Source organism: Clarias gariepinus, chromosome 5 (assembly GCF_024256425.1).
Source record: "Clarias gariepinus isolate MV-2021 ecotype Netherlands chromosome 5, CGAR_prim_01v2, whole genome shotgun sequence".
Taxonomy (NCBI): Eukaryota; Metazoa; Chordata; class Actinopteri; order Siluriformes; family Clariidae; genus Clarias; species Clarias gariepinus.
Genome location: NC_071104.1, coordinates 19546026 through 19572399, shown reverse-complemented (window position 1 = coordinate 19572399; position 26374 = coordinate 19546026). Strand labels below are relative to the sequence as shown.

General features: G+C 37.9%; 2 protein-coding genes across 3 annotated transcripts in view; both read right to left on the bottom strand.

The window, feature by feature from the left end:
- Window positions 1-1968: 1968 nt before the first annotated feature.
- Window positions 1969-13728, bottom strand: sec22a (SEC22 homolog A, vesicle trafficking protein). Its single transcript, XM_053495821.1, has 7 exons — window positions 13594-13728; window positions 12077-12272; window positions 6732-6895; window positions 5990-6169; window positions 5442-5560; window positions 5159-5224; window positions 1969-4212 (listed from the first exon to the last, which is right to left on the bottom strand). The coding sequence occupies exons 2-7, from the start codon at window positions 12256-12258 to the stop codon at window positions 4012-4014; spliced, it is 912 nt and encodes a 303-aa protein (XP_053351796.1). The 5' UTR covers window positions 12259-12272; window positions 13594-13728; the 3' UTR covers window positions 1969-4011.
- Window positions 13729-19838: 6110 nt separating this feature from the next.
- pdia5 (protein disulfide isomerase family A, member 5) overlaps window positions 19839-26374 on the bottom strand; it is a 91039-nt gene continuing 84503 nt past the window's right edge. For both annotated transcript variants that reach the window (XM_053495929.1, XM_053495928.1), the window contains exons 15-17: window positions 24854-24924; window positions 22139-22273; window positions 19839-22021 (exon numbers count right to left, since the gene is read on the bottom strand). In XM_053495929.1, the coding sequence (XP_053351904.1) occupies window positions 21941-22021; window positions 22139-22273; window positions 24854-24924 (287 nt within the window). In that variant the 3' untranslated portion in view covers window positions 19839-21940. The remainder of the gene's footprint in view (window positions 22022-22138; window positions 22274-24853; window positions 24925-26374) is intronic.

Genomic DNA, 26374 nt, shown 5'->3' with positions numbered 1-26374 from the left:
AGGACAGAGCCAGATAATAAATGACCTAATCACCCTGGGCTTAAACATTTCTGATGAAACCTTAAAATGTTCCCATGTCCAGATCCTTAGAGGTTTTGCAAAGCGATGAGAGAAGGTACAGTGGTGTGAAAAACTATTTGCCCCCTTCCTGATTTCTTATTCTTTTGCATGTTTGTCACACAAAATGTTTCTGATCATCAAACACATTTAACTATTAGTCAAAGATAACACAAGTAAACACAAAATGCAGTTTTTAAATGATGTTTTTTATTATTTAGGGAGAAAAAAAATCCAAACCAACATGGCCCTGTGTGAAAAAGTGATTGCCCCCTGAACCTAATAACTGGTTGGGCCACCCTTAGCAGCAATAACTGCAATCAAGCGTTTGCGATAACTTGCAACGAGTCTTTTACAGCGCTCTGGAGGAATTTTGCCCCACTCATCTTTGCGGAATTGTTGAAATTCAGCTTTATTTGAGGGTTTTCTAGCATGAACCGCCTTTTTAAGGTCATGCCACAACATCTCAATAGGATTCAGGTCAGGACTTTGACTAGGCCACTCCAAAGTCTTCATTTTGTTTTTCTTCAGCCATTCAGAGGTGGATTTGCTGGTGTGTTTTGTCATTGTCCTGTGTTATCACAGCAAGCCTTCCAGGTCCTGAAACAGCAAAACAACCCCAGACCATCACACTACCACCACCATATTTTACTGTTGGTATGATGTTCTTTTTCTGAAATGCTGTGTTACTTGTAAAAGTGGTTTGCCTTGGAAATCTGCCATGCAGGCCGTTTTTGCCCAGTCTCTTTCTTATGGTGGAGTCGTGAACACTGACCTTAATTAAGGCAAGTGAGGCCTGCAGTTCTTTAGATGTTGTCCTGAGGTCTTTTGTGGCCTCTCGGATGAGTTGTCTCTGCGCTCTTGGGGTAATTTTGGTCGGCCGGCCACTCCTGGGAAGGGTCACCACTGTTCCATGTTTTTGCCATTTGTGGATAATGGCTCTCACTGTGGTTCGCTGGAGTCCCAAAGCTTTAGAAATGGCTTTATAACCTTTACCAGACTGATAGATCTCAATTACTTTTGTTCTCATTTGTTCCTGAATTTCTTTGGATCTTGGCATGATGTCTAGCTTTTGAGGTGCTTTTGGTCTAATTCTCTGTGTCAGGTAGCTCCTATTTAAGTGATTTCTTGATTGAAACAGGTGTGGCAGTAATCAGGCCTGGAGGTGACTACAGAAATTAAACTCGGGTGTAATAAACCACAGTTATTTTTTAACAAGGGGGGCAATCACTTTTTCACACAGGGCCATGTAGATTTGGAGGGTTTTTTTCTCCCTTAATAATGTAAACCTTCATTTAAAAACTGCATTTTGTGTTCAATTATGTTATCTTTGACTAATAGTTAACGGCTTTTGATGAGCAGAAACATTTAAGTGTGACAAACATGCAAAAGAATAAGAAATCAGAAAGGGGGCAAATAGTTTTTTACACCACTGTATGTCTAAAGCCATGTGTGTGCCAAGCTTGTGGCATCATAGCCAAGGGGAGAGTGGGTGGCGAAAGACAAAAAAGTAAGAAAGAACAGAGGGAAAGAGAAAAGAAATGTAAAATAGAAGAAACAAGTAAAAAAAATAAAGGTCTAATGTATAATAATTTTAAACTATATAAAAACTTGATATAAATATAAGGCAAGGACATTGGTGGCTCAGTGGTAGGTTTCTCGCCTGCCATGCGGAAGGCCCAGGTTGGATTCCCAGTCACAGAATGCAGTGCCGGTCCTAAGCCCTGATAAAATGGAAGGGTTGCGTCAGGAAGGGCATTTGGTGTAAACCTTTGGGCAAGCTTGTGTGCGGATTGGATAGTCTGCTGTGATGACCGCCTTGCCAGAAGCAGCCGAAAGACAACAACATAAAGCAAAAGAGAATTTCCCTCTACAAATACGGAACAATAAAGATGATAGCTTATATGCATGTAAACATAAACTGGGATAGGTTTTATTTAAAAATCAACAATAATCAAGTTGTCAAACATCCATGTTAGATGTGTATTTTAAATAACCTCCCAAAATGCATAATCAAACCCTTTTTATACCACTTCATGTTCAAACAGGCAAAATCAGCAACGTGCCAGCTAATCGGGTACTAAATATTCCACATACTCAAAAATAGTCACTAAAAAATGCAGAATTTGCAAATTTATTTGACAATGAACAGTTGAGATTATTATATTCTACAAAATTATGTAGAATATATTATATTATCTTCCTGTCATAAATTATTCCCTTGTTGTTCAAATTGCCAAAATCTATAGGTTGCTTATGACTAAAAATCTTTAGTCATAAGCAACTACTAGCCAGAAGTGGAAACCAGAAAAAGCTGTTTGATAAAGTGCTGTACCTAGACAATGATAAGCAGTGTGTTGCAGTTAGGAACTGCATCAGAGTGAAGAATGTAATTTTCTGGCCTCAGCACCAGTGGTGTGTGTGGATAAAAACATCTATTAATCACTATAGAATATAGTGGTGGATAATGAACACTTTGGGACTTTGTGTCTCGTACTTCACAGGAACTTTTGAAGGTTGGTGAAATCACCGGTTTTACCAAATGTCAAGGCTTTTTTCAAAATCCTTAACACTATCCCTTCTTCCAGGATAAAGACAAGCATACATCCAAATCAATTAAAAATTGTTGTAAAAACAAACAAAACTGTGATTTGCATTGATTGCCTGTTTCTGGATTCGGACCCCATTGAGCTCCTGTGTTAGGTACAGTAATACAGAACAGTGATCTCTCCATGGATTACAGCAGCACATGGGTTATGGCCTGAAATTGGAATTGTTAACATTCCTGATAAAGGCCTTGTCAGTGTAAGTTAGTGCTAATTTCTAACCCCAACATTTTTTCCCCATGTTTATAATAATGAACTTCAAAAAAGTGTTTTTAGGTGACTTGATGCATCAGTGCTTTTTTATTCTGCATACAAAAGAAAGCAGATGTAAGTAGCAGGCCATTCACCATTTTGTTTAAATGAAGAAGAAACATTCATCCCATAATAAGTCAAAGATGTGGGACCCCTATAGCTACTGGACAATAAGACTGAAAACACTGAGTCTGATATAATAATGACATTAGTATTTAACCTTTGGTGAAGGTCCCTTGGCACAGATTCAAAAACACATCATCGGTCAGCGCTGTTTTCTTTAGCACAAGCAGGCGCATAAATATAACAGGAAGCATTTATTCAGTTGTCAGGGTTCAGTTTGCTGGTGCCCGCTGGGAGCTGAAAAAGAGCTAAAAGCCTCTGGTGGTAAACAGAAGTCTATATATCAGCAGGCCACTCCTCTGCCATGAAAGAACCAAAGGAGAGCTGAATCCATCAGCAACCAGACAAAGCTGCAGGCAGCACAGAGACTACTGAGACAACTGCACACATCATCCTCATGACAACACACCAGGTCTGAATGCGCTTTAAGGGCAATGCAGTTTGATAACAGCAACCTCAAAATAGATAAATCGCGTGACACTCTTATCTGTTGCCTATGTTGAATTTTTTTTGGAAAATACTTTGTTGATTAAAAAAAAAAGATTACAAGGTTGTGGCTGAATGTTCTAAATTACTGTACGTTTGTGATATGAAATAAAAAGTCTTGCATATTTGGTACAATCTTTGATCACACAATTGATTTTTTAAATAATATCAATGAACCAAAAATATAAAGAAATTACATATTTACCTCCTTGTGAAAATCAGTAGTTTTTTTTTTTTGTTTTTTTACAAATTTGCCACAAAATGCAAAACCAGTGACCATGTAATGCTATAACCAGAGTTATTAAACTGTTATTGGATCCTGAGCTGTTGACTCTACATTCAGTTTGTTTGATGATCAAAGACTTACATAATCCAAAAATCCAGGGCCAACATCACGTATATCAGCATCATTCATTCTTCTGGTAACTGTTTGGGGGAAGTTTTAATGTGTGTGTGTGAGAAAAGCATTCATACATTGCGCAGGCGTTCATACATTGTAGTCAGGGGCTTTGCCCTGCGGCTGCCTCAGGTGGATCTGCAGCGTGATGAAAGCCCCGACTGTGACGTGGAACAGGATCTGCCACGTGTTGCGCAGTTCATATAGGTACATGTTGCTCAGGCAGATGAGAGAAAAGGCCAGGAATGATTTGATGTTCCTCCACACCGCGAAGTATGCGAATAAGTAACACTGCACAATGGGGACAGAGATCGCTTTGTTTTCACAACACAGAATACTGTTCCATAATTTCTGCAAATTTACTGGCATGCAAGAAAAACATTAAAGAGCATTTATTTATTAATGTCATCTCACATGAAAACATGAGAAAATTCTACATTCTTTAAAAAATATTTGTAAAAATACACCATATGGCCAAAATATAGTGGACACCTGACCTTCACATCCATATGTGAGCCACAAAATGATGCCACAATGCTCACAATGCTAATGAGACAAAGAGGCTTAAACATGTTCCAAAATGACAGCGTAATTCCCCTGTATACAACCCGAGGTCCAAGGCCTGTTCAGATTTGTGTGAACAAACATGAGTAGCCTGCACAAAACCCTGACCTTAATCCCATTGAACACTTTTGGAGTGACCTGGGAAACCGCCTGTGAATCAGGTCTTTCCTCCCAACCATTTGTTCGATAAGCAAATAAGCATGTGATGGTCAGATGAACACACATGTTTGTCCACAAGCTGTAATTTTATTGAAAAAAATGTAATAAAATAAAAACCAACCCACACCATAGCATTAGCAGAAGGGTAAAGGGTCAGTGCACTTTCTTGCCTTGTGCATTTCACTTCAGTCCATTAACTTTTTAAAATGATAAGTGTCTCCATCTTCCTCTAGAACAATGCTAATTGTTTAATTTCAGGTTGAGTCCCAAGTCCTTGCCACATGCACGTAAATGCTTAACACTTGTAAAAGTTTTACGCTCTCTTGCTAAAATGCTTTTGCTGGCATAGTGTGAATGGCTTTAAAATGGCACTGGATTATTTGAGTAACATCAGCACTGATGCTGCCTTTTTTTCCAATGAACAGGGCAACCGCAGCTCCCCTCACTTCCCTCCATGCTAAAGGAAATGAATGCTGTAAGTCACTCGAGCGCTTGATGGATGACTCTAACTTACCTGATATAGACAGGCAGCCGTTCCCAGGAAGAAGGCAATTACATAATTAAAGTCTTCGTCCTCGTTCTGCAGATAGAGCAGAAAAAAAGGAGAAAGTGTACCGCATTAAGGAACGATCCAGTATGAACTAATTGCACAGAGAAATTCTTTGTTAGATTAATTAAGCTGCTGTATATGGCTAGCAGGAGCTAAGATGGGGAACTACTGAATCAAAATTGCTGCTACAGAACAGCCTAAATATAATTCCTGTCTAATATCAAATGTGGGCATAAGGAAAGTTTACCTGCATTATGCTCTCTATGGCATGGACTCCACGTAGTAAGTTGAGTGCACCGCATAGAATGCTCAGGATGCATGCCACTATGCCTGGCAAGGTGACAGGCTCCAACATTTGATTAGGAGCTACAAATGCAAAACAAATTAAATATATTAAATTTTTACACTGAAAAAAGACTAAAATAACCAAAATTAACAATAAATTTTTTTAAGTCTGCTGATCTTGACTATATCTTATGAATGGGAAATAAACTATTTGCTAAAAAAATGCTTTTGCTTTTCAATTTCACTGATCAGATGTTACATTTTAAATGCCAAACCTAAAACACAAATTCAACTGTAATACAATACAGCACCATCTTGTCGCATTACAAATAGATTAGCTTCGTAGTATTCCTAAAACGTTCTTGTCGAGGGGGCGTAATCAGAGAAAGTCACACTGTCATGACCACTGCATGGCACGATTCATCATAAAACAAATAATGAGCTGACTATGTTTTTATATTTTCAATAACTGTTAGGTCAAGTAAGGTGGTCACGTAACACGGTCAGTACCTATGCCTTTATATTTGGGAGCAGTGCTGTGGGAGAAGCCGTTAATCGAGCTCAGGTCTTCAGGAGAGAGCTGGTACGGGGGCCGCAGCTTGATCTCTGTCTGCATGTCAGCAAGATTAATCTTTGTGGAAAGAGAACGTGGACTGTTGTATCGCTGCTTGGTTTTCTGAATGAAGGTGTCTAGGACAAATATCAAAGTCAAACACAGGGGAAATAAATTTAAAATTTGCAATCTGTATAAAATATTTTAACAAATGACTTTATTGTAATGAGTAAAATAATTTAATAAATATTTTCCTAGTAATGATACATGGATCAAAAATTGCCTTCTTCCCACATTTAAGTGAATTACACACTTTTACTTTATTACCGAAATATGAACATAATATAACATGTGAAATATAAAAAAGAAGAAAAAAAAGAAGATAAACGCCTTTATAATTTGTTAGAGATACATAAGAATCAGATCAACTTTTTACTTTAAAATACTGCTTCAGAGTCAGAGCCCCAACAAATCCCCAATCATTGTCTGCACTCTTGTTGTGGCTCATCTGCTTAATTGCTGATATTAAAAAAAAAAAAAATTTGTTTCACATACAATTGTCCCCTAATCAGGTCTTTTCACATACCTGGTCTACAGTCTTGTATATAGGTTTATATTGTGTGCAAGGAGCAACAGTAGATACAGTAACAATTGTTTAAATTGTTGCAGAGACAGAGAATTTGAACGCAGAGAACTCACCAAACTCAATGAAGGAGTAGGGCCTGACAACACTGGTAATGCGCTTCGTGTCATATGTGACGAGGAACTCTCTCTGTAACTCATCCAGGAAGCAGAACGCCAAGACATTGGGATAGCTCTCTGTGCATACCATCATATAGCCGACTCCCAGAGAGCTGGTGAAACTAATGGACAAACAAAATACCAGAAATATTCAGTGATACTAATTCATAGCTCGTTAGAGATAACACTTTAAATTTTTTTAAATCTGAAAAAAATCTGAGAATTAAAATAATTGATACCCGCAAAACAGGAAAAAGTCTGAAGAAGTCAGCAAAGAGCTTTCAGCTAGTTGTTTCCTCAATTTGTATTCTAACTGAGAAATGGCAGTTGAATGGCAGGAATGATGGATGACAAGTTGGCCAGAAAAAATTTCAGAGAAAACTGCTTGTTGGCAACTGGTTAACTGTTTAAAAAAGACGTTCAGGAAGAGTGAGCAGACTCTGGAGAGGTGATGCAGTGTTCAACTGTGCGACACCTACACAAATATGACTTTCAATGGAGAGTCATCAAAAGAAAACCTTTTCTGTGTTCGTAACACAGCAGTCAGTGACAGTCAGCAGATGTTTGCAAAAAAACATTTAAACAAACGTGTTGCATTTTGGAAAAAAGTCCTGTGGACTAAAAACATATATATATATATATATATATAATTATTATTATTATTTTTTATTTTTTGCCACAATGAGCAAAGGTATGTTTGGAGTAAAAAGGTATAGAATTCCATAACAACAATACCCTCCTCCCTAAACGAGAACACAGGGTGGGATGGATCAAGCTTTGTGTTTGTGTTGCAGGCAGTTCCATTAAAAGAGCAGTGCATGCAATATGGCCCAAAAATCTTACAGAACTAAAATCCTTTTACAAAGAAGAATGGGCTGCAATACCTACAAAAGGTATTGTTACCAGGTACTGACTATGCAGGGTATCCAAACTTTTGAAAACATTCCCAATTCAAAAGACAGAAATGAAAAAGTATTCTTGCTTAAGACAGTTTAAAAGCGTGTCATACCTTCATGCTGTTTTAAGATCAACTCTTCTTCTGCTCCCATAACTATTTACAGTAACAGTATATACAGTAATATATTCACAGATCAACTATAAGATTAGCATAGTCTGACAAATTTTTGAGTAGACTCCCTGTCAACAACCAAAACGGCGATGCACTATGTTCTGACACTTTCCTATGAGAATCCTTGTCAAAGTCGCTTAAATCCTTACACCTGGCTATTTTTCTGCTTCCAACACATCACTTGGGGACAGTCTTTTATTGTCCAATTTTGGTGAGCCTATATGAATTGTAGCCTCAATGTCCTGTTCTTAGCTGACAGAACCGGCAGGGTCTTCAGCTGCTGTACCTCATGTGCTGCAAAGTTTGATGTGTTGTGAATTTAGAGATGCTCTTCCGTATAACTTGGCTCTAATAAGATGTTATTCAAGTTACTGGTGCCTTTCTTTCAGCTCAAACCAGGCTGGCCTTTCTCCTCCGGCCTTTGGCATCAATAAGACATTTTCACCCAGATACCTGCTGCTAACTGGATAACCTAGAGTGTTTTGTGTAAAAAAACACAGTATTTGGTTTTAAAAATAATCAAACTAGCTTATCTTGTACCAACAACTATGCAACATTCAAAATCACTTAAATCACCATACCTCCACATTCCAATGCTCAGTTTGAACTGCAGCAGATTGTCTTGACCATGTCTACATGCCTAAATGCATTATGTTGCTACCATGTGATTGGCTTATTATATATATACACAAGGTCAGAAACTCTAAATAAGCAAAGCAAAGTGAACAGCCAAAACTTTTCAGAGACACATCTTATTCATCAATTACTCATGCTTCTACGTTTACTTTTCTTTAAAATGCATGCCGCTTGACAGCCTCACGGGAAACCGACCCCATTTTTGTCACCATGTCTCTCCACATTAACGTCACCTCAGAGAGATGAAACAATTCTATGACTCACAGTCCCGAGTGGCGGGGAAAAGAGGGATTCGACTCGTACGTGCACGCTAACACAGTTTAGGGTGATGAATAACCGCTGCCTCGAGTGCCAGGCTTCAAAAGTGCTACAGCGAGGCCCTTGACGAAGTCATCCAACAGGGTATGCTGATTTAGCCACTAATTTAACTGAAGTGTGGCCACTTCACTTTCTTTTAAGATTTTATGCTCATTTTGACTAAATGACTGTATGCAAACGCAATTTTCGTGGAAGAAATGGCATATCTAATATCGCCCGGTTTCCCATAAATGTCAACTGCTTATAAAGACATCCTATATCTTACTATGTGATTATGATCTGATTGCAAGAAGCTATTACAAAACTAATTAATCTGTTTTACAAAATGTTAAAGTCGCAGATGGTTTAGGCTGCTTGGTATTTGGTACAAATCAATAATACATTTGACTTAACAAAACATTTAACTTGCATGAGACGATAAAACATTTATAATTTATATCATAATTTCTTCCTAAACATGATTAAATGGCCTTTGTGAAACACTGTGTATTGTTAGTATGTTTCTTTTAAACCAAACACTAAGAAGACAAGAAATTTCACTGTAATGCTCCTGTTGCTTAGCAAGGAAAGAAAAATGGCACCATAACAGCAGCTAATATATTACTATGTGGAATTAAACTGATTTGGGTTTTTCATTCCTTCTCTTTACCCTATCTTCTTCCAATATGATCATCAACTTCCATTTAGGTCATTTTCCTCATAACATAAAAGTATTAACAGGTGAGAGAGTAACATCTGTTAAACCAAAACAAGGCAGCCACTTGGGCTTTAGACTGGGCGATACTACTATGAAAGAAAGGGGGGCGGGGAGATTTATATATATAACATTTACACGGCCACAAACCAAAGAAATATATGTATACTGCAGCCGAATAAATGTTATATATAAATCCCCCCAGCTTATGTAATGTGTATGTGTATATATACATACATACACACAAACCCAATTCCAAAATAGTTGGGACACTGTACAATTTGTGAATAAAAACAGAATGCAATGAAGTGGAAGTTTTAAATTTTAATATTTTATTCAGAATATAATATAGATAACATATCAAATGTTGAAAGTCAGACATTTTAAAATGTCATGCCAAATATTGGCTTATTTTGGATTTCATGAGAGCCAAACATTCCAAAAAAGTTAGGACAGGTAGCAATAAGAGGCTGGAAAAGTTAAATGTACATATAAGAATCAGATGGAGGACCAATTTGCAACTTATTAGGTCAATTGGCAACATAATTGGGTATAAAAAGAGCTTCTCAGAGTGGCAGTGTCAAGAAGTCAAGATGGGCAGATAATCACCAATTCCCCCAATTCTGCGGCAAATAAATATTGGCACGATATCAGAAAAGAGTTTCTCAGAGAAAAAAGTTTGAAGTTATCATCATCTACAGTGCACAATCTCTGTGTGTAAGGGTCAAAAACAAAAGACCATACTGGATGCCCCGTGATCTTCGGGCCCCTAGACGGCACTTCATCACATACAGGAATGCAATTGTAATGGAAATCATAACACGGGCTCTGGAATACTTCCAGAAAACACTGTCAGTAAACACAATCGACCGTGCCATTCGCTGTTGCCGGCTAAACCTCTATAGGTCCAAAAAGAAGCCATATCTAAACATGATCCAGAAGCGCAGGCGTTTTCTCTGGGCCAACGCTCATTTAAAATAAACTGTGGCAAAGTGGAAAACTGTTCTATGGTCAGACGAATCAAAATTTAAAGTTCTTTTTGGGAAACTGGGATGCCATGTCATCCGACTAAAGAGGACAAGGACAACTAAAGTTGTTATCAGCACTCAGTTCAGAAGCCTGCCTCTCTGATGGTATGGGGTTGCATGAGTGCGTGTGGCATGGGCAGCTTAGACATCTGGAAAGGCCCCATCAATGCTGAAAGGTTTATCCAAGTTCTAGTACAACGTATGCTCCCATCCAGGTGTCGTCTCTTTCAGGGATGACCTTGCATTTTCCAACATGACAATGCCAGACCACATACTGCATCAATTACAACATCATGGATGCGTAGGAGAAGGATTCGGGTACTGAAATGGCCAGGCCGCAGTCCAGATCTTTCATCCATAGGAAACATTCGGCGCATCATAAAGAAGAAGATGCGACAAAGAAGATCTAAAAAAGTTAAACAACTAAAAGCAAGAAAAGAATGGGACACCATTCCTATTCCTAAACTTGAGCAACTTGTCTCCTCAGTCCCCAGACGTTTGCCGACTGTTATAAAAAGAAGAGGGGATTCCACACAGTGGTAAACATGACCTTGTCCCAACTTTTTTGAGATGTGTTGATGCCATGAAATTTAAAATCAACTTATTTTTTCCTCAAAATGATACATTTTCTCATTTTAAACATTTGATATGTCATCTATGTTGTATTATGAATAAAATATTGAAATTTGAAACTTCCACATCACTGCATTCTGTTTTTATTCATAATTTGTACAGTGTCCCAACTTTTTTGGAATCGGGTTTATATATAAACAGGGGAACCTCGGATTGTGAGTAACACGGTTTGCGAGTGTTCTGCAAGAAGAGCAAAGATTTTAATACATTTACACTTAGAAAACGAGCCAACTGAGCCAATATTTTTTCTCTCTCTTGGGCTGCGGAATTGTGGGTAATTGTCTCCCCTGCTGGGTTTAATCAAGAACCGTGCTCGCGTGTACTGTTTACTATAACACTGTGACCACGTGTGCCTGTAAAACATATCTTATTCTGTGTCTGTATGCATGTGTGTACAGCGCGTGTGTAAAGCAAAAGCAAGTCTCATTAAAAAGGTTAAAAATCAATTTTTTCTCTCTGTATCAGCCTGCTCTTTGTGTCTGTGTGCGCGTCATTGGCCAACTCAGCTGTGACCACTTGATGCTTAGCACACAAAGTGTATAGATACTGCTCGTACTGCAAGACCTTGTTCGTTTAATTTATTTCAATTTTTTACTTCTCTTGCAAAACACTCACAGACCAAGATTTTACTATATATACACACGCCGTTATCTACGGCAACGGGATCAAAAATGACCAGCTCATTATTGCTAAGTAAACTCGCACAGCATTGCTTGTGCTTGCTCAGACCCCAGCTACTAATTCCAGTGATGTCCTGTTTTAAAGCCATTTAGGAGCCCAGGACTGTCAGGGTGTATTTACTTTGAAACTCTGTGAAGATTGCAGCAAGATCCCATTGGGGTTTTATAAACTTATGCTTCTTACTTTGGAAATATTAAGCAACTTGTAAAAGAAGGTGTTTATTTATAATTTACAAATCACATACTTGACATTGTACTGGCCAGTCTTTAAAGAGCAGCGGTCAGGAAACTGGCTGAGCTTTTTGGATAGGCCTTTGAGGTGTTTCTTGGTCTCCTGAAGCCCTTTGTCCTGCTCATAGTCAGTAGAAGCAGAGAGGGGCAGGCCGTCCTTCACCCGCACCACGGAGGCAAACAGGACCATAGACATCTTACAGTAAAAACCTGGAAGCAGAGGTGTTTAAAATATGTGTTATGAATTGCTTATTTGACAGCACAGACACACAGCTACGGAGACCCTAGAGATCCTAAGGGGACATGTGTATTGAAATAATGTATAAATACATACATACATACATACATACATACATAATAAATAATTAAACAGCTGTAATTATCTGGGGTGAAGAAGAAAGTATTGTGTGACTTGACAGCTGAATGATGCATAACTCTTCTTTGAGTATCGAGAAGCAAAATGTGAATTCATGACTGGTAAGTTATATAGTTTAATCTTTAGTATAAATACATTACATTTGCTTTCTAGTGTGGGAACAAATTTACAGAAGCATTCAGTGAACTCACACCAGACCTATGAATGAGCCACACAAAAACCATAGCTCTGCCCTGAATGTTTTAAATATGTTTTAAAAAAATAATAAAAAAATAGAGCCCATGTTGGAAAGCTGCAGATCATTACAGGCCATGTGCACACATCCTGGTAAGCCAGGATCCTACTAACGGAAAACTCATCAAATTTGTTGTGATAAGTAGCAAGAGTCCTGAACGTGTGAACCAGTCAACTGCATGAATCTATAGTCTACAAGCCACAAGTCTTCAGATCTATTTAGTATCATTCTAATAGGAATAATATGTAAATGAAGAATATATAGTAAACTATCAGTACCCTGGACAGCACCTTTGTTTCTACGCTTAAGCTGTTTTATCCTTAGGGCTCTGATTAGTTCACAGCTTAGTGATAAGGTAATATTGTTATTAGTATAAATGTGTGTAATCAGAGTTAGTCTGAATGCCTACAGCAGTTTTTGTTTCACGTTAAGGCGTTACAGACAACCGCAGAGCTCCATGATGGTGTTACCATAACAACAAAACGCTAAAGCCTCCAGAACAAACCCGGCTAACGTTAGCTAGCTAACATAATCACTAACATTACAGCAATGCGATGAGTACACTTCAGGTGAATCAAACAGGATTTGTTTATGAATTACCTTTAACACTGACGCTGCTTGCTAGCTGAGACATTATCTAGTGGCTAACTGCTGTTCGCCTGTACGTTACTGTTGTTGGCAAGTTAACACAACTAGTTATATAATATGGGAAGCTGCTGCCTAGCTACACAACTAGACTACAACATTTAAACCGTTTTCATAGGTTACAATGGCTCTTAATGAAGGGTGACAATAATGTATACATGCTAATGCGCTAGCTGTATATTAGCTTCTCTGTGGTATCAAAGCTTTGAGGCTATTCGTAGCCTTCGCTCGGTATCAGGAGTTAAAAAGCAGCACAAACAGGAAACTCGGCTAACCTTGGCAGAGGCATTCCCCGCTTGATTGTAACTCAGATTTGGACTTGCAGTTGACTTGCAGAAACGTGCATGTTTAGACTCTTCCTGCTTCCTGTGCAGTGCCGAAGACAGTAGCATCAATGCGAGCAGCAGACTGTTTACGTGGCTCTGCGAACTGCATTATGGGTAGCAGCGCCTCTAGCGGCCATTAGTAAGAAACAGACCTCTAAAGGAAAAACGAGCTAAAGTTAAGTTAAAGGCTTTTACTTACAGTGCAGTAAAAAAGCCTGGGGGGAGAATCCTGCTTTTTTCTTTTTTGCATATTTATCACACATGAATTGTTTAGGTCATCAAACATATTTTAATATTACTCAAAAATAACCAGAGTAAATACAAATGCAGCCTTTTAAAATGATGCTATATCCAGTTCTAGTATGTTTCGTTACTTATTTAAAAACCTTTTAAAATGTGGTTTATTAATAAATGCGGAGTCTACTGTGTAATAAATGAAGTCTTTTGAAATTGAATAATGTCTCAGGCACTATGTCACACAGCTGCAGGGTCATGGGTTCAAGTCCAGCCTCAGAGCTGTGTGTGTGGTGTTCGCATGTTCTCCCTGTGCTTGGTGGGTTTCCTCCGGGTACTCTGGTTTTCCCTGACAGTCCAAATACATGCAGGTTAGATTAACTGACGTTTCCAAATTGCCCGTAGTGTGACTGTATGTGAAATAACTACTTTGTGACATGTTTCTACTTAGATGGCTTAGTGATAAGCCTTGTTGCCTTGTACCTCCAGGGTTAATGATCTAATTCCTAGCTGCAGTTAGTGCGCATGTTGAATTTGCATGTTCTTGTTTTTTAAGCTACAGACATGCATTGTAGGCTAATTCTTCTTTGTCTTTCGGCTGTTTCCTTTCAGGGGTCGCCACAGCGAATCATCTGCCTCCACCTAACCCTATCCTCTGCTTCCTTTTCTCTCACTGCATCCATAAACCTTCTCTTTGGTCTTCCTTTAGACTTCCTGCCTCAGCATCCTTCTACCAATATGCTCACAATCTCTCCTCTAAACATGTCCAAATCACCTCAATCTGGCCTCTCTGACTTTATCTCCAAAAGATCTAACATGGGTTGTCCCTCCGATGAACTCATTCTTGATCCTATCTATCCTTGTTACTCTCAAAGAGTACCTCAACATCTTCATCTCTGCTACCTCCAACTCTAGACTTTGCAAAGAGGATGGAAATGGCAGTAGTAAAAACGTTCTTCAAGAGAAGGCAGGAACATAGTGTGACATAGGGTGAATAGTGGTAAAGTGGGACACTTTCTGAAAATGGTTGTTAAATATGATGTGCCACACCCCGGAAGTGATGTCATAGCCACCGATTTTTTTTTTTTTATCGCATACTTGCTAATGATGAACTCATTGTTGATTTTTAGTAATAAAAACATATCCATGCAAAGATATAAATTATACTAATATATACTAATTACTTTACCCATTGTCCCACTTTACCACTATTCACCCTATAAGAGTGAAGGTTGTTTATTAAGGTGTGTCGACGTTGTAATCTGAAGGAGATCAGTGACTGCAAAGTATTGGTAGGGGAAAGTATAGCCAAAGTTTTTACTACTGCCATTTCCATCCTCTTTGCAAAGTCTACCACCATCTGTCCCTTAACGTTCCTGTCCTGAAGACCAAACCTACCCATTAGATTTTCAGCACCTCTGTTCCCTTCCCCAACATGTCCATTGAAGTCTGCACCAATCACCACTCTCTCACCTCTGGGGATGCTCTGCATCAATTTATCTAAATCACTCCAGAATTTCTCCTTCTCTTCTAACTCACATCCTACCTGTGGGGCATAACCACTAACAACATTGCACATTACACCATCAGTTTTCAGCCTGTCTGATACTCTTTTCACCTCTAGAACATACAGTACCTTACAAACTCCTCCTTCAGGATAACTCCTACTCCATTTCTTTTCCTATCCACACCATGGTAAAACAACTTAAACCCTGCTCCTAAGCATCTAGCATAAGCATTGTAGGCTAATTGGTGTTTCCAGATTGTCCATTGTGTATGCTTGTGCCATACAGCGGGTTGTCACATCATCCAGGCTGTCCTCTGCTTTGTGCCCTGGAAAGGATTCAAGGCTTCCTGCAAACTCTACACAGAATAAAACAGGGGGGAAAAATAATTATTTATACAAAAACTGTTTATGGCTGTAATCACAGAAGAGGTAGCACAAACAAGCTTGTTTTGTAGATGGTAACTATTAACAGATAAACAGTATGATACCTTATTCTATGCTCATAAATAAAAGAAATACATAATTCATGCTGTGACAAACGGCATAAAACAGATGCACTCTTGAGTTGCTGTTATTGAAAAATCAATAGCATCTCAGCACCTCATAGCATTTTATATACCTATTATGGATACCACAGCAGGGTGGAATTCTGATAGGTCACACGGTGTAAATTCCAAACATCACATATTATATATGTTTTTGTTTTATGTTTCTGTGATGGGTGCAAAATAGAATTTATTAGAAACAATAATTTCCCAATTTCATGGTACTAAAGAAAATTTGTTCTGCAGCTCTATAAAACAGAGAAGAAATTGAGTTTGTATGGATCTTTTGGTAAATGAAGCACATCCTTTCGATTGTGGCTTTTAGAGGAAGTGAGGAAAATCTTTATTTCTCCTGATCCAATAATCAAAATGAGGTTTTTTCTTTTAGGTTTCTGAGCTCTCGTATACAAAGCAACTTTTCTCTCGACTTTATTGAATACTTCTGTGAGCAATTATTTTTAATAATTAGTTTTTGTACCTAAAACACATCCGGAAAGAGTGCATCATCAGTTAAAAAAGGTGAAGTAAAGTTTGTTTAAACACAACACTACTTCCAGTTTTGTCCACTGCAAACAGACACAATCATTAAAAACGTAACAATTTAACAATCTCAATCATAACTAAACTTAAATGGGTCATTACACTTAACTGAATATGTCCCAAAAGTCTATTTTAGTATTTTCATTTATTAACCAAGTGCATGACTGATTTCTTTTCTAACAGCTTTAATGTGCTCCAGACATTCTGTCACCTAAAACAAGGCCAGGGTCACGCTGTGTGTGTGTAAAACAAACATTTAATATAGTGTTTCATGATAGCAGTGCCCAGCTTGTGATCATTTTCAGCCTTGTATTTTATGAACAGTAGGCTTGAAATACATAGAATAAAATCTGAATTACCTACAGTATGTAGACATAAGGGCAAGACTATGGACTTACCAGGCATGATGTGATGTTGTAATATGTACAGTAGCTTGTGACCAGTCATAAGTTGATTTATGTATTTTAATATGCTGTAATGCCACTTGTGATTTTTTTTTATTTACAGACTTTAAGTACATATTCCTTGAGTATCTCACTGACTGCTGTGTCTTGATATACAGTACATAAGTGGATTTCCACCACAAAGATTCCCATGTTAGGTATAAGGCAGTAATGAAAAATTGTGAACTAGACCCAACTACACTATATGGCCAAAAGCATATTGTTTAGATTGTCTTTGTGTGTTGCAGCATAACGATTTACCTTCACGGGAATTAAGGAGCCTAGAAATTCTCCTTCAAACAAAACCCTGAAGACATGGTTTGGCAAGGTTGGAGTAAAGACCTCTAGCGGCTTACTCACCAATCAACCCCACTGAACCACTTTCTAATGAACTGGACTGCCGACTCCACCTCAGGCCTCCTCACCCAACATCAGGGTCTAATCTCTCTAAAGTTTTTGTGGACGATAGGGAAAATCCCCCAAAGCCAATCGCTGCCACTCAAAGCCTTCTCTGGAGAGTGGAAGTTATTAACAGTGAAGAAAGACTAATGTTTCAAAAGTTCACATTTCACATGTGCGGATATTTAAATTCCACAGACTTGTAATTAAAGACCTTGTCTATGTCCGTTCTGATTACAGGTAGCCCTGTCAGATCACACACTCGTTCAATGTGTCGGACGATGACAGTTCCTCACCTAGTCAAGGTTGAACCTCTTTTCCAGAAGTACTACTCAATGACACAGTCCAATTATTGTACTGTCCAATTACTGTCGCTCTCTGACCTTTACCTTCTATATACTCTTATTCTTTTCTTTCTCTTTGCACACGCCGTTTTTGCACATAGGAGTGCATCCAGCCGAGAGGGAACAGTCAGCTTCTACATACCTGCTTGTAATTTTGATGGAGTAGGTACCTAGGCTCACTCTTAAAGGCATTAATCAGACATTTCTTTTTCCAGCATGCAGACATGCATTTAACCTGCTGTACCGTCTCTATGGGATACATCATACTGTAAAGAGACTCATGCTTTACTTAGAAATCTGCCGAAGTACTTTTGTCTTCTTCCAGACATTTTAGACATAGTAAGAAATTATGTTAAACAACTAACTTTATAGTTTTAGGGTGTTTGACAATTATCTTTATAGCTTTCATACTGAATAAATAAAAGTTCATGAAGTATCTGTATGTACTACACATTCTATATTTTTTCTTTTCCCTTAAGTAAGAAAAAAAAATCATAGAAATAAGTTATTTTAAATCATGATCTAAAACCCATTTTTACAGTATCCTGCTGCAACTATTATAGATAATTATAATCTGCTAGCACCTTAACAGAAGTATAGAAAAGAATACAAAATACAATATATATGGGGGGAAAAACAGCATTGTGTTGACTTAGCCACCTCAGAGCTCTTCAGGGAAAGGAGATGAAGTATTTCTAAAGCTTTTTTTTTTTTATTTCTATTAACAAATAAGCAGGTTTCAGAACATGCAGGTGGCACGTCGGCTTAGTGGTTAGCACTGTCAGCTTGCACTTCCAGGGTCAAGGGTTCGATTCCTGCCTTAGGATCTGTGTGCATGGAGTTTGCATGTTCTCCCTGTGCTTCGTGGGTCTCCTCCAGGTACTGGGATAGGCTCCAGGGCCCCCATAACCCTGTATACAGAATAAAACGGAATAAACCCTGTATGCAGGATAAAACAGTGTAGACAATGAGTGTGTGAGTAAACATAGTTCACTTATACAATAATATGGACACCTCAGTTAATTGTGTCTCTCGTAGGTATGTACCTTTATCTCTAACAGTGGCACCTTTCACTAAAAGGTGGAAAAAGGAGGAAAAATGGACACAAACAGCAGAGAACACTACTTACCTTTCCATCTACCCACAATCTATACCATTCTGTGTAGGGTGACAGGCAACCCAGAGGTTATTCCAGAGGACGTGGGGTCAAGGCGGGGTAAAGCTGCCAACCCATTAATCATACACACAATCATGCACAGGCAATTTTTGAAATGCTAATCTGCTTATGCGACATGTCTTTGGACTGTGGGAGAGAACCTTTCCTTTAACATTAAATAATTCCCATCAAAAGTTTGAGTTTTATTACCAAGGGTTGCAAAAAAGGATCCCTTTCCATTTATACATCATTTGTTATTATGGGAAATCAAAATCAAATGTGCAAATCTGCATACAATAAGCAGCACCTGACAGCCACTGTAAATGTGGACGATCAATCATGTTTTGTGGTTTGTTTTGCAGCTGTGGTCCAGGAAACCTGGAAGAATAAAATGCTATCAGAAATTGCAAATGCAACATGATATTTAAGCTGAAAACCTGTCTGTCTCTGCCAGAAGGTTAACAGAGCTTTCAGTAAGAACAGCCAAATGCATATTTAAAGCAATATGGGAATACAGTAGTTACATGAAAACAAAATCAGTGTTTTGCAGTGAATCCTGTAGAAATCATGTAGTCCAATTTACATACTGTAGAAGACATCTCCAGGAGCTTAAAGGCAAGTTTTGCATGGACGAGTGGTCACATACATGTGTCCAAGTGCCCCCAACCTTGTTAGACATTACAGGACCATTACAGGAACAGTTTTTATAGTCTAAGTAATTGTACGGTAATATATAAAAAACTATTTTACTACCATAAGACTCCATACACCTCACATACAGTTTGTCTACTTTTGGGAGATTTTCATAGTGTGTTATTCATTTTTTATATAGTATGTACTGATTTTTTTTTTTTTCTGTACAAAGTTCATTAGTGATCAGGAAGCCAGCAACAAGAAAATGACACATGATCACTCAAAGATTAAAATCTTCAGTGTGGACCGTCGTGACAGCTTTCTGGACTTAGCTTTATTTCTTATGCTTCATTTAATAGGAAAACATTATAAAAAGAAGACTACTTAGACAACTTGGAAATGTATGCCTTTTTATTTTGCATTGTGTTTATTCATTGGGCCAAAACTGTACATATGGCTGGGTGCATAAATCAAGGACAGGAGGAAGTGACTTCTTGGCATCAATATGGAGACCTTTGGGTTAGAAAAAGCAGGATGTCCTTCAACAGACACATGTTTAGGTACAGAAACTTCTGTAGCACAAGTTCAAAGAAAATTGATACACTGGCTATGGCTCTGTAGTATGAAATACAGTAAACATTTTTTTGATGGGTCCCTCCTGTTGATGCATATAAAATGGGGGGAACAAGTATGAAGTTGAAACCAGCTGTTTTACCGTTCTTCTGGCTACACTTGCAATAAGACTGATCGGCTGAGTGATAGAAACGGAGCACTTGTGACTCTTCTGATTTTTTTTTAGGCTCAATAGAGTAAATATTTTCTCCTCTAATTTCCCCAAGATTTTTAAACCGAATTCTGTCATAACGATCTCCCACAGATGAATGTAAACAATTCAGTATTCAGAGTTCAGTAACACAAGCTCCAAGTACTCAGCTAAAATGTGTTTTGCTATCCCTGAGAACTTTATTCAGAATGAAAAGAAGCAATGTCTTGAATAATCAAACATGTTTAGCTACAGATAAGCTCATTAAATATGTATAACGCTATGATTAGGGAGCTCTGAACACAGTCGCAAAAGTTACCTCAGAGTGTAATGGTACGATGCAGTGGTCCTGGTATAAAGTATGAATAAGAGTGCTTCTTAAACCTCCGCTGCAACACTGGTTAGATGAAAGAGAGAGCACTCAAGTACTACATAAACCACATGTTAAAAAGCACTTCCGTTCTTTTCTGTCATGAATCCAAATCTCAGTTTGTTTGTTCTGTATAAGGGACAATCTGTATAGGATGAAACGTTCTTAAATCTTAATAATTTCTTATCAAAATGGTATAGATGTATATATCTAAGTGATGCATGATATGGAAGTGAAGGTTGTAATTCAAACTATTTTTTTCCTTAAAATTAATGACCAAGTAAAAAAAAAAAGTGAGGACCATTAGTAATATTAAATGCCCTTACACCAGTTTAAATCTCTATAAAACTTGACTTGATTAATTAATGAAACTCCCTTGACCACACACACAAAAAAAAAAAAGATTTTTTATTTTTTTAATAGTTCCTGCAGTAACCATAAAATCTGAACATCAGCTCACTATGCACTACAGGGATTCACTTTGGGTCTGCACTGCACTGGCTCATGGCCATTCGATATTTAAATGGAAGTATGGAAATTGATAATCAGGCATAAACAGGAACCGGGGGAAATACACATCAACTAAGTTGGGGCTTAATTTATCCTTCACTTCTAAATTAGAATTTTGGCATCTTTCATTTTTTCTTTTTTTTAATTTTCCCACTACTGACAATCAATCACACATAACAATACAAGGAACAAAGAAGCCATTAGCTTCAACACAAGTTCTTATAAGCTCTGTTGTATTTTGGCCCCACCAAATCTCGGAAATAGTCCTTGGTGCACTGTACCACTTGAATAAAACTTATTCAAACATTTAAGGCCACAAATTTGAGCTACATTTTCATTTTCTTCTATTGTCGTTCTAGTCCAGGATGTCACATTTTTGTACAAAAATATTCAATCGTGATTGTATACATTATGGGTGATCTTTACAAAGGTAAGGAATGTCAAGGGATGTCAAGGGATGTCAAGGTTTTGGTGTCTTATGTAAAGCAAAAGTCGAGTCCGCGTCACCCAGGAGCCAGCGATCATGAAGAGCTGTAGAGTGAATGTTCAGTATTGCATAGATTTAAGATGTAGTTTGATTAACTGTCACAGTATTTGAGAGCAATTGTCTTTGTCACAAAACGTCTATGAAAGAAAGAAAAAAAAAAGAAGAAATAAAAGAAAAAAAAGAAACAAAGCCGAGTCTCGAGTGGTCGTGTGGCTGAACATTGGTATTACAAACATAAGGCTGTATAAAAATATCCTCTCTTTAAGCTGAGGTTTTCACATGTGTAGCATCAGTGCTAGAAGGTCCCTGCCCCATCACAGTGCAATGACAGGCTCCTCCTCTGTTTATAGCCACACCCACATTTTTTAAAGCTCCTCTTTTCGCTTTCCCACCTTCTCTTGGTCTCGTCCTCTTAGGCTTCGCATGAAACCGATAAAGCCAGCTTCCTAGAGTGTGCATGGATAAAAGATTAATTAATATAAATCATTTCTATTAATTCCATATGAGTTGAACATAAACGATTGCATCTATTCACATATATACAGTACAATTCAACAACTCACCCCTCGCTCTCCATTGTATTTTTCACTGAATTTGCCATAATTGTAGTAGTTGAAGGTTGGATAGCCTTCTACACCCTCCTGCTTACACAGCTCATGGTTCTGGCCTTTGGTGCAATCTACGGCAGCATACACAATCTAAATAGTGACATTATAAATGAGAATTAAAATGGTGCAACTGAAACCTTTTCAAACACTTGTTACATTTTCAGCAGATATGAAGTTACGAATGATCTGGGAAGAAGAGAGCAGTTGGTGCTATTACATTAACACTTTTGTTCAGCTTTTTAGCATGAGAAGCAGGTCAGAAAGATGAGGCAGCTGACTTCATGGGTCTCAGACATGCCAGAATTCTCTGGGTCACCGTAGAAGATCATTATGTTTAAAAAAAATAAAAAATGATTTTGATAATAACAAGTAAAATAATAAGAGTAATAATACTTTGTTATTGTAGAAACGTGAGCAATAGTTTTTCTTGGCTGCATTGAATAAGGCATAAGTGAGTTTTATTTTTCTAAGCAAGTAAAAGTTTAAATTGGTCAGCCAGAAAGCATGCAAGACAAAGCCTGGGGCAGAGTTATTAAATTTTTATAGTCGTAACAAGCAGATCTGACAGGGTGAAATCCCCAGTGTCTTAATAATATAAATCAGGCTGCTGAAATCACAACAAAAAATAGCTTTTACATATGCAAATTCAGATGGGAACTGATAAAAGACAGGTTATAATGGTCATATGATGCACTCAGACATGGATTCAGGATCATAAAAAAGGGATGAACGTTCCTTCCTACAGTAAGTATGCATACTTGGTGAAAACCATATACCCCATTTAGACACATTTTTTAGGAGGAGGGTCAAGCACAATCAAGCAGTGCAAGTTATACTGCTAAATAACACTCGTAATTGATTACTCATCAACTGTTGTGGCCATTGCATGAGGATATCATAATTGTTCAATAGAATTGATAAGACTGTTTCTGTTGCAAATATTGTCAGACAATCCTGGAATCGATCCACAAACACTTGCTTTCAGATTACTGGAATAAAAGCATCAACAGAATAATTCTTCGAAAGGAAACTCCATCATGTACTGGCAACGGTTTATCAGGTGGCTCTGGCTAGAAAAATCATTAATGAAGGATCTTGTTATCCACATCAGGCACTAATGATCAACTTTAAAAAAAAGAAGAAAAAAAAAAGGAAAAAAAAACAAGAGCCATAGTATACGGCTAATTAAACAACCTGATGTGACTTAGTATACAGCAGGCTCATTACTATTGCAACAAAGAGCCTTTGAAATAAGTAAGCCACAGACCTTTTGTGTTTGCTCATATTCAGTTCAATCAGTGAATGAAAATCAAGGAACTAACAAAGCTTTACTCATTAAATTCAGGTTTTTTTTTTCCCCACTGTAGGAGTCTGTGTTTAACTGGGCCCCTTACACTTGTTTGCTTGCTATAAACAACACAATATACCATCAGAGTACATTGAGATGCTGCATTATAAATCAGGAGAATGGAAAGTCGGGCACTTGTGTGTTATCTACACACTTGCCACACATACTAATGCACACTCTAAGAGAGACACAGGCCGCCCTAAAAGATAAAGGATGAACTCTGGGCGGGGGGGAAACAACAACAAAAAAAACACAAGCAAAGACTATACGGAAGCAAACAAAGTATAAACCGGCGTCTTTCAAATGCACTTCAGTCATTATTCTCGATTTAATTAAGACAATTTAATTAAATCCTATTCCTGTATGATCAAGAGTCCTCCTGGTGCTCTGTCACAGGATTCAGCTCTATTAATAAAGAAACAGCCTTGGCCCTTTTTCACGTTAATCAACTGACTGCCAAATCAACTCACCAGACATACGTGTCATCCATTTCAACTCATCAGAACACCAGCAGATGGAGCTTTTTCTATACATTTCTTGTCCATTTCCTGTCCATGGGCAGAAACCTTCACATAAATACTGTTTCCTACAGGACTCACAATAGGAGTGAGGCCAATCAGGTCGTTAAAGGGAATTCGGAGTGAAAGCAGCCGGCTCTCTTGGCAAAGCGACTTTCCAAATCATACTCATTCGAATAATGATTGTGTGCAAGTCCAAATTTAGGAGCCATCAGAAGGTTAAAGAAGGCTGACATCATGCGTAATGCATTTCAATCTATTGCTAGGAACAATTGAACATCTTGGTTTGGTGACTTGTGATGAACAACGTTAGGAAAGTCACAAATTATTCTCTCAGGCATTTCAGGGGTGGGTCAGCTATTTGGAAGAAAGAATTACACTGTTGGACAGTGAAAACAGAAAGAATGAAAATGAAACAGAACAGAAAATGGCTTCATGTGGAAAGCATTAAAGAACTCAGTAGGGAGTTGAAAAGTTAGAATACCTGCACTGTGCCACAAATATTCGGGAAGATAAACACATGAAAAGCAAATGTCTATTCACATACTGCATACTGCATATGTTACTGATCTTAAACTACAGTATAAGAAACTGAAAGTTAAAAGGCTGCATGAGAATGTGAAACAAAGGGGGTAAGAGACAAGAGATGTGAAAAAATTCTGACAAATTCTAAGCCATTAAAACTGGACTGTCTCTGATGATGGCACCTGACAAAAAAAAAAAAAAAAAAAAAAAAAAAGCAGGAATGAAAAGTAGAATGATAAGCTGATAAGGAAAATTCTCTTTCATGAGGTTGTGTCTCACCTTGCGGTCCTCTTTGAACGTCTCAGCAGCCGTAATGAAGTGCGGGACGGCATTCTTACAGTGCGGGCACCCTGCGGAGAAAAGCATGTCATCATTTTATCTGAGCCAAATGAGCTGAATGTCATCTGAGCCAGATGACATTACAGCGGAAATGTTACAGAGAAAATGTTGTGATGCTTTCTATCAAAGCAAAGGCTGTAAATAGCCGAGAGTGAGTCTATAGAAAAAAGAACAGCGATGAAGTACAGAACGTGAAAAACACAAGGACAAATAGGCTTTACAACGGATCAGCAACGTGCTCAAAAAACACTCAAGCCCTGAAATATTCATATTACCTTTTCTCAGGTTTTACGACAAAAGAACTTCACATGAAACGGCTTAATATCTCATCACATTTTTTTTAGCATGCCCTATATACTGTAAGCAATAAAATAAAACGGGGACTTTTATTATAAGAAAATAATTGAAAACTAGGTTATATTATGTTATTAAAGCCCCAAAGTTGTTGTAGCGTACATTATAGCAGCTACAAACAGACACTGATCTGTAATAAATCAAGAGTCTGGAGCAGAAGCTACGAGCTAAACAACATATCGTATACTTTCTCTCTAAGATGAGAAAACTTTAACAGGTATAATGCTGGCTATTACTGTGGATTGGAGACTCTTTGCCTAAGACACCGTGGCAGCAATGGGCTTCGAGCTCCCAACAACAGGGTGAACGTACCCTGTCACCTCACTCGGGATCCCCTCAAAACATCTGTATTTATTTTATTATTGTATGACATCTGTTATACAAGTCTTTATGTTTTAGCTGTGACTATAGAAATAACATATTGGAATGAGCTCATTAGCAAAGATTAGAAGAAATTTGAATTAGTATAAATGCCATTAGCTACCACTTTAATCCGAGTTTTCAAATGAAAGTCATTAGAGTAAAGAAGTCCAGTTTCACAAACCAGTGCACTTAAACAGCACCTGAGGGTAAACTAATGATGCTTGGAGTCCCAGACAAAGGCCTGCTTGTGTGCATAACACAGCTCCTAATTTCAGAAGCACAACATCCATTAGAATAATGAAGCATAAATTTGCTGACCCTCCGATCGGTTCATGCAGCTATTACACTCGAAGCACAGAAAGTTTTCGAACCTTCAGACCTGTGTGAGGTCTATTTGACCCTGCATTTCATCCATATAACTCGCTCCCCAAACAAGAATCTGGAGAGCAAGCAAAAGCTGCACTTTAAATAGCATACTGTAAAAAGCACTTAAAAAATGCACCCTTGTGTCTAATGAATTCACACTAATAAGGCTATTCAGGATTGTACAGTAAGAATGGCTTACTGTTTCTGCCTAATCATGCATATCTATGCCTTTTTTGCACTGCAGAAGGTAGTATCATTAGATTATTACAATTATTACTTTACAATAATTACAAAATAAAGCAAATAATCTCAACCATGATTTGTGCTATTAAGCAATCATTCTAAATTCCAGACAAATGTATATCAAAAAAATTATAT

Bases quoted from the DNA above. Each gene is read 5' to 3' on its own strand.
- sec22a (XM_053495821.1), bottom strand. From the start codon at position 12,258: ATGTCTATGGTCCTGTTTGCCTCCGTGGTGCGGGTGAAGGACGGCCTG. The intron at 6,896-12,076 runs GTATGTGATTTG...TTTGTCCATTAG, and splicing joins ACTGGCCAGTACAATGTCAA to TTTCACCAGCTCTCTGGGAG. The intron at 5,561-5,989 runs GTACTGACCGTG...TTGCATTTGTAG, and splicing joins TCCCAAATATAAAGGCATAG to CTCCTAATCAAATGTTGGAG.